At 41.0% G+C, this 9120-nt stretch overlaps 1 protein-coding gene across 1 annotated transcript in view; it reads left to right on the top strand.

Annotated features, from left to right (window-relative positions):
* fat3a (FAT atypical cadherin 3a) overlaps positions 1-9120 on the top strand; it is a 203218-nt gene that overhangs the window by 85515 nt on the left and 108583 nt on the right. The window contains exon 3 of the mRNA XM_008278980.1: positions 4106-7432. Within this exon, the coding sequence (XP_008277202.1) occupies positions 4123-7432 (3310 nt within the window). The 5' untranslated portion in view covers positions 4106-4122. The remainder of the gene's footprint in view (positions 1-4105; positions 7433-9120) is intronic.

Genomic DNA, 9120 nt, shown 5'->3' with positions numbered 1-9120 from the left:
GAGGAAACTAACAAATATATATCTTTTTTTGTTTTTTTTTAATCTATTTTTATTTTCTTTATATTTTTTCTGTTTATTCCTATAAGAGCTCAAGTCTTAAAGGTTAATTAGGAAAGCATCAATATTCCCTAACCTGAACCTGAATTTAGGCATGGAAGACTGAATGCATGCTGAGGTTCATACTTTCCTACCTCCTTAACAATTGCCATCCTGACTAACCATGATTATAACTGTTTGATGGTGAGACCATGCCATGCTTTAACTATAGCTGAGCTGATTTGCCTTTGCACCAGCTTTACGTTGCAATACATGTCAAATGTCAGTTTTTGTTTGGAACCTGATAATAACACTTTCTGCGACTGCAGTTTCATTTTTTCAGTAACGACAGTAATGTTTGTGCTGTGGTAGAAAGGGTTAAAGTTCATTCTGCTGTTGACCTTTTTGGAAGGCAGAACAGGAGATTTAATTGACAAAAAAACTGCAATTCGAATGAAATTGAGTTGGTCTCCAAAGACAAAACCATTCTTAGACATTCAGGTTAGACGCTACTTTAAGACAACAAAAAATCTAGAACATCTTGAAGAATGGAAAAAAGAAGTCATATTGCCTTTAATTGAAGCATTCAGGATTACCACGACCTGGATAACTAAGAATCTGAACAAAAAACAAAATGTGCGTCCTGATTCTAAAATTGAAAACTGAAGAACTAGGCAACAAATAAATAGCAGGTTGGTTAAGTATTTGGTTGTTGCCCTATAAAACTGAATTAAGAAATGCCCCCAATGGAGGTGAAAAAGGGTACTGAGCATTCCACTTTAGTTGGCAGAGTTCTTGCCTCTCTTGAATGGCTGGTGATGGTACAATTCTAATAAATACTGCCACAGTACTTAGCTATAGTGCCAGGATTGTTAACAGTAGATTGCTACCTTTCAGAGACTCAGAGAGTCTGTGACATATTTGGCCACACCGTCTGCATGCTGATATTTTGCCAAGTGAATATCTTTTCATCTGGTCTTGTAATAGTATGGTTGTGGAAATTGAACAACACAAATATTTCTATTTGTGTCCATCTTTCAGTTGAAGCAGTGACCAACAGTAATTGTCATGTTCTTCTCCCAAGCAGTGCTTTCTTGCTCCTCCTGGGAGTCCCCAAGGTGTTCTAAGCCAAAAAGAGATATCCAGCCTGTTGTGGGCCTATGCCATGATCTCCTTCCAGTTGGCTGTGCCCAGAAAACCTCTAAAGGAATGTGCCAAGGAAGCATTCTAATCAGAATCATCTCAACCGGCTCCTTTTAATCGAAAGGAGCAGCAGCTATACTCTAAGCTTAACTACTCTGCTGGTTGATATATATAGCCAGATCTATTCAGTTTGTGGTCTAAAATATAAAAAACATGTCTAAAGTGGTATACTCGAAAGTGTCTGATGCATGTTGGCAATATTCTTAAAAATATTAGCAGAAAGACTACAAGTTTTTCTGGCCCAATGGATTCCTTTTTTGTTTATTGATTTGTTAACCACAGTGAGCAGTTGGGGTTTAGGCACCATTGTACTGCAGTTCTCTGTATAGATGATGTAATAACCCCCTCCCCCCTTTTCTGTCTCTTTCTTCTGTCTTGTACTGTTTGTTTTCTCCTCCACCGCTTATGCTTTCAATTCGCTCTCGTTTGCCATTCTATCTTTCTGCTTGTCTTCCCACACGTCTTCCAGATAGAGGAGGCTGTAATTATCACAGTAGGACAGAAAACAGTCCCTGTGTTTTTTGCACAGCAAGATTTGGCAGTGAACCCTTTCTCTACTGAGAAAACATAATTTTTACCTGGATGAGATTTTTTTTTGTGTCCGGTGATTGTGGTCATGCTTCATTCACATTTTACATCTAGCTCAGATATGTACAACAGATATATATTTCTATATGGCTGTCAGATGTATGTAATAAGGGGGCTAGATGTGCTAGTTTATTGATGTAATTCATTCTTACTTGTTTTTGTTTGCGACAGTCAATGGTTTTATTGCGACTACTGTTTAAAGTCTGTTTAAAAAAGAATCATTAATCATGAAACCAAATTTGTTTTCTGGTATCTTCTGTCTTTTCTTACCTTCCTATTCTGTCTTTCTGCACCACCTTTGCTTTTTGTGCTAAAATCTTGCTAAACCAAGTTGGCAGTTTGCACTTGTCTGGCTCTGAACCTCAGTCTTGATCATTAATGAAGGTGGAGACTGGTTGGGGGACAGAATTTACAATCACTGCTTGTTATCTGCTATGGCTGGTGTGATGATTTTATTTGCGTGTCACAGTGCTAGGTGTATATTAAATAAAGAGTTTCATATGTAAACTGAAACTGTGGAACAGTGATTTCACTGCAGAGCTGTGCAACCAACTGGTTGCTGTTTGCCACACATTTCAAAGCCAATTAGCCTATAATGAAATGCTAACGAGAGGGTGTTTAGACCTGACAGTAAGTAGGGTTTCTTGTTGGAGAATGGTGGTGTTTTTTTCTGTGTCACTGTCCATTGTGGTATGTGTGGCAAACATGTAGCAAGCACATGCTTCTGGGGTTTCTGAGTGTAGAAACAGCATGACAATTGTACACTCAAGCAGAAAAGCAGATGTCTCAGAATGATTTTAGTTTCCTGTGCGTCTTTTTCCATTTCTTCAAAAGAATACAATGTTTTAAGAATTATTGATCTTTCCTGCTGAATCAAAGTATGTTCATTATTTAACACTCATGCAGCACATCCAGTCGTTTCTTAAAACAATAAAATTCTCTTTTCTAATTTAATTCTGTAGAGGTGCAATTCTGTATGTTAGTTTGACAAAACAATGGCAACTGCAGCTCATACCTTTTAACTTCACAAAGCAGAGCTAGCTCGCGTACGTTAGCAATCTGCCTCTATGCCCAAACGCTGAAGAAATCTTGTCAGTTGAAGCATTATTACTGTGCCTCCCTGCTAGCCCTTGCATTTCAGAAGAGATGTTTTGACCCAGTAAAACTGAGTGAGCCTGCTATGACAAACTTTTAGTAGCAAAGGTCCCCAACCCCCAACCTCCCACCCCTCCTCTACAATCACGGACTAAAGTTGACACCAAGATGACAGTTTAAGGTCAGACAAAAACTGAAGTGTTGTTTCCTGCTTGTTACTCGAGTGTATTGCAGCCCTTTTCTTCCCCAAATAGCTGTTACACTGTATTTAAGTGCAGGCTTAGGCATCAGTTTGCATTATTTCAGCTGAGGTAGCTTTTGGCTATGTGCACAAACCGTTTTTTTTTCTTCCAGTCATAAGCTAAGAGTAAAATAGTTTGTGCTCTCGCTGTAGCAATGTGCACGTGTTGAACTGTGTACATTGTTGAGAATTTGTAGATTTAGCTGTGTGTTTCAGCACTGAGTTATTATAAGTCCTTTTCCCCTCCATCCCTTGTGGTGGAAAGCGCAGACTCATCAGGATGCAGACCGCTGTGGCACTCCTATGGCCACAATTGGCTTTTACTGGATCAGGCTTTCCTCCCAAACCCCAGATGGGCACATATTTGTGGCCTCTTACGTTCAGAAAACAATTTTTTAACAAAATCTGAAAGCAGCAGCGACATGCCTCTCAGTTTCAAAACCATATCTGGCTTACTTCTGGACATATTACATGGTTTTGAAATACAGGGCTGCAGTTTTCATGTATTTCAGGAAAAGGGTTATGATGGGGTCATAGTGTAGAAGCCCATCATTTTGTCCTCTACATATTTTTTTCTTTAGTGTTTGTTTTGGTGATGTTACACTCTTCTTCTAGACATACAATTATTTTGTTCCTTCTCAAACCAGCTCTGGTTTTTCTGAACGTTGCAATCGACTGCCACTGTCCAAATAACACACAAGGATGATGTCAGCCTTAATTTTGGTTGCTCAGTAACCCCCCCCCCCACACACACACACACACACACACACACACACACACACTTAAACACTTCTAATCACTCTCTTCCATCCAATGGATAATTAGTAAGGGCTGCGAGCTGATAGGTCAAGTTGTGGATATGTCGGTGCCTTTTGTTCTTTAAATCCCTCCTCCTGGGGCTTAACTTTCTCTCCCTGCCTATGTCTTTATCTTTCCTTTCAGAATGGAGTTATGATGGAATGGATGTGAAGATGGGCCAGTGGGCAGGCATGCGAGCCCCTCTCCTAGGCCTGGCCCTGCTGCTGCCATTGCTGTTTTTAAAGCCACCACCCTGCTACGGCCAAAATACCCAGGGAGCTCCTCAGGATGGATTTCACTTTGGCTTCACTCAGTCTGTCTACCATGCTACAGTTTATGAAAACTCAGCAGCACGCACCTATGCCAACAGTAAAATTAAAATGGGAATTCACCTGGCCCAGCGCTCCTGGGAAATCCGCTACAGAATCACCTCAGGTGATGATGAAGGGTTTTTCAAGGCAGAGGAGTTTGTGCTCGGTGACTTCTGCTTCTTGCGCATCAGGACTAAGGGTGGTAATGCAGCCATCTTGAATCGAGAGATCCAGGATAATTATGTATTGACAGTGAAAGCCTCTGTCAAGGGAGAGGCCCTCCTTGAGACCTGGACCAAAGTCAGCATTCAGGTCTTGGATATGAATGACCTCCGGCCCTTGTTCTCACCCACCACATACTCCGTCACCATAGCGGAGAGCACCCCTCTCAGGACTAGCATAGCACAAGTTACAGCCACAGATGCAGATATTGGCTCCAATGGAGAGTTTTACTATTTTTTTAAGGAGAAAATGGAGCTTTTTGCTGTACACCCAACTAGCGGAGTGGTTTCTCTGAGTGGAAAGCTTAATGTTGATGAGCAGAACCGGTATGACTTAGAAATTCTGGCAGTGGACCGTGGCATGAAACTCTATGGAAATAATGGGGTCAGCAGCACAGCAAAGCTTTTTGTCCATGTAGAGCGTGTGAATGACCATGCCCCAGTAATGAATGTAGTCACCCACACCCCCTCATATCTGGATAAAAACCCTGTGTGTGCCATGGTCACTGTTGAGGATCAAGATGAAGGCTTAAATGGAGAAATAGATTCAGTGGTCATTGTGGGTGGAGACCCCTCAGAGAAGTTTTTTGTGGAGAGATCCGAAGAAGGCACATTTGCCATTAAAGCTTCTGAGTCAGTAAATTGGGAGACTTACCCTTATGGCTGTAACCTCACCTTGCAGGCCAAAGACAGGGGAACCCCACCAAAGTTCTCTGGTGTCAAGGTTGTTCACATAATGGTTAAGAAAAGGCAAACAGCAGAAACTAAGTTTGAGCAGGAGTTTTATGATATCAGTGTCAATGAAATTTCTCCACCAGGCACAATTTTAGAGGCTGTTAAAATCAGGCCAGAACCAGATGATGCAGAATATATCCTGACACCCTCCACAGATTCAGCTTTTTTTCAAATGAACACCCTAACAGGCGTAATCTCCACCACTCACTGGTTCACTCAGGTGTCCCAGGATGTCTTTAATCTTGAGGTACTGGAAATAGATTGTGATCTCAAAGTTAAAGTACGGATAACCATCAAGGATGCAAATGATAAGACACCAACATTTGCTCAATCTTCTTATGAAGTGTTTGTCAATGAAAGTATATCAGTTGGGACCAATGTATTAACAGTTTCTGCAGTCGATGAAGATAAAGGTGAAAATGGATACATAACTTACAGCATTTCCAGCCTGCAGCCATTACCCTTCAAAATCAATCAGTTTTCTGGTGTCATCAGCACAACTAAAGAGTTGGATTTTGAATCCTCACCTGAGAGTTTTGTGTTTGTTGTCAGAGCATCTGACTGGGGGTCACCATATAGGCGAGAGAGTGAAGTCAATGTAACAATCCATCTGGAAAATGTAAATGACAACCAGCCATTGTTTGAGAAGATAGCATGCCAAGGGGTGATTTCTGGGGATTTCCCAGTAGATGAAGTGATTACAACAATGTCTGCGATTGATATAGATGAATTAGAGTTAGTGAAATATAAGATAATTTCAGGGAATGAGCAAGGGTATTTTGATCTCAACCCGGATTCAGGGATCCTTGCACTGCAACATTCCCTTGCCACAACCAATCCAAAGAACAATGTTTTTAGCTTAAAAATAACTGCCACAGATGGTGAAAACTTTTCAGATCCTATGTTTGTTAATATTTCAGTTGTTCATGGAAAATCTCCTCCCAAACGACTAACCTGTGAAGAAACAAGGGTGGCCCAAAAATTAGCTGAGAAGTTACTTAAAAAATCCAAAGCTAGCATCAAACCTAAAATTGAGGAAGGTTTTATTGACCTTTTCTCTGTCAATCGACAAACACCCCAATTTGACAAAACCTTTCCCACAGATATTGCTGTGCTGGAAGACCTAAAGGTTGGCTCAAGTGTTTTCAAGGTTAATGCCTATGATGGAGATACAGGATTCAATGGTCAGATTCTATACTCTATTTCAGATGGAAACACTGACAACTGTTTCACTATTGACATGCACACTGGCCTTATCAGTGTCTTCCTGCCGATGGACAGAGAAAAAAGGGATCGTTATCTCCTCAACCTAACTATCTACGACCTTGGCCTTCCACAGAAAACTGCATGGCGTTTGCTTACTGTCTACATAGAGGATGGAAATGATAATGCACCCCACTTTTTGCAAGAAGGAGGCTATAAAATCGTCATACCTGAAAACACTGCCATAGGTACAGATATCATCCAGGTTGCAGCCACTGACAAAGATCTTGGACCCAATGGGAAGATTGTGTACTCTCTTTTGACAAGCACCACCCAGTTTGGCATCAACTCCACTAATGGGATAGTGTATGTTGCCGGCCAACTCGACAGGGAGTTTGTTTCTACTTTTTATCTGAAGATCGAGGCTCGGGATAAAGGAGAGAAAGGGAACCAGAAGTTTTCTGTTACCACTTTGAAAATCATCTTGGAGGATGTAAATGACTGTCCTCCACTATTTATCCCCAGTGTATACAAAGCAAGGGCTTTGGAGGATCTTCCAGTAGGAACAGTTGTGGCCTGGTTAGAAACCCAGGACCCAGATACGGGATTAGGAGGCCAAGTCCGGTACTCTCTAGCCAATGACTACAGTGGATGGTTTGAGGTTGACAGGGCCAGTGGAGCCATTCGGCTCACAAAGGAGCTGGACTACGAGACCCAGCAGTTCTACAACCTCACTGTGAAGGCCAAAGACAAGGGAAGACCTGTTTCTCTTCTCTCTGTCACCTTTGTGGAGGTGGAGGTGGTAGATGTGAATGAAAACCTCTATGCTCCATACTTTTCCCACTTTGCCTTGACAGGAGTAGTTAAAGAAAATGCCCGGATTGGAACTACCGTACTCCAAGTCACTGCAAATGATGACGATGCTGGCAGAGATGGAGAAATTCAGTATTCTATTCACGATGGAAGTGGGCTTGGACGATTTGCCATTGACGAAGAGACTGGTGAGTTTTTTTTTTAAATTGTTAAAAAAAAAAAAGTGTATTAAGCGTTTTGCTGGTGGTGCAGTGTTAAGCACTGTTACCTTACAGCTTGAATATGGGAATTAACTGTCCAGTAGGCTGGGGCCTTTCTGTTTCGAATTTGCATGTTTTCCCTGTGCCTGTGTGGCTTTTTACTGAGTGCTCCTACTGCCCATATTTATGCTGCCGAAAATGTTATCAGTATTTTCAGTGTTACATAGTTGTAATGCAAATGTGATGCACAAGGTTGAATAATGTGGTTTTTTTTAAAAAGGAGAACAAAAAGCAATTTTATAAATCTTATATCAAGTAAAGTCTGAGAAATCAAGTGTAAAGAACCTCTGAATAAAGCCTACAAGACAGCTCCAGCAGACAGCACTGACACTGTACAACAAATATGAAGATTAGAAGCTTTACAGAGCTCTTATTTATTGGAGGTTTTTGTTATCATTTGAATTGGAGCTAGGTCAGTTTTCATACTGGCAAACAGGAATCGCTCATTACTATATTTTAACCTGTCTGATATTCTTTTGTGAATTGTTTGGCTTTTTGAATTGTTTTTTGTCTAGATTTAATTATGTGTAAATGAGTTTAGTTGTTGTTTGAATGTTACTTTTGGTATTTTGTTCACTAATATTTGGAAAAAGCCCTGCCTTTTCCAAATAAAATAGAATGCATAAAAAGCTTTGTGTTTTTGAGAAATGGCCTAATCATATTTACATAGTACACATTGCACAACCATAGTCTGGTATATTGCCCTGATCAGTTTACAGAATGATATCTTTCCAGAGTTTCACACTATATCTGACTCTTCTGCTTAAAATACAAAGCATCTTTTTTTTTTTTAGAGATATTTTTTGGGGGGCTTTTCTGCCTTTAATGTATAGGACAGTGAAAGCATGACAGAGAAATATGGGGAGAAGAGTGTGGAAAGGACATGCAGCAAATGAGCCGCTGGCTGGAATCGAACCACGGCCGCTGCGTCTGGTACTACAACCCCTTTAGCGGGGAGGTTAAAAAAATACAAACCCAAAACAAACAAACAAACAAACAAACAAACAAACAAAAACAAGACAGAGCCTAAGCTCAGGATGGGCGGTCATCTGTCTCGATCAGTTGGGGTAACGATGAGGATGAGATAGATGGGGATGGCAGGAAGCTCCCTAGCCAGACACCTGCAGAGAGACAAAACACAAAGTATGCAGAAGAGACGAAGTTAGTGATATGGAATGGTGGTACATAACTGTATGGAAAAGAGAGATGAGAGAATAGGGGAGAGGTGCTCAGTGCATCACAGGAAGTCCCCCAGCAGTCTAAACATATAGCAGCATAACTGATGGAAGGTTCAGGCAATCCTATGGAGCCCTAACTATAACCTTTGTCAAACAGGAATGTTTTAAGCCTAATTTTAAAAGCAGAGAGGGTTTCTGCCTCCTGAACCCAAACTGGGAGCTGATTTCACACCATAGGAGCTTGATAACTGAAGGCTCTGCCTGCCATTCTGCTTCTAGAAACTGAAACCACAAGTAAACCTGCAGTCTGAGAGTGAATGGCTCTTTTAGGATGATATGGTACAATAAGGTCTTTAAGATAAGATTGAGCTTGGTCAGTAAGAGTTTTTTATGTTGGATGCAGGACTTTAAATTCTATCCTGGATTTTACAGGGGGCC

Source organism: Stegastes partitus, unplaced genomic scaffold (genome assembly GCF_000690725.1).
Source record: "Stegastes partitus isolate 25-593 unplaced genomic scaffold, Stegastes_partitus-1.0.2 Scaffold140, whole genome shotgun sequence".
NCBI classification, from domain to species: Eukaryota; Metazoa; Chordata; class Actinopteri; family Pomacentridae; genus Stegastes; species Stegastes partitus.
Note: the sequence above shows the minus strand (reverse complement) of the source record. Positions and strands in the feature narration are given on the sequence as shown.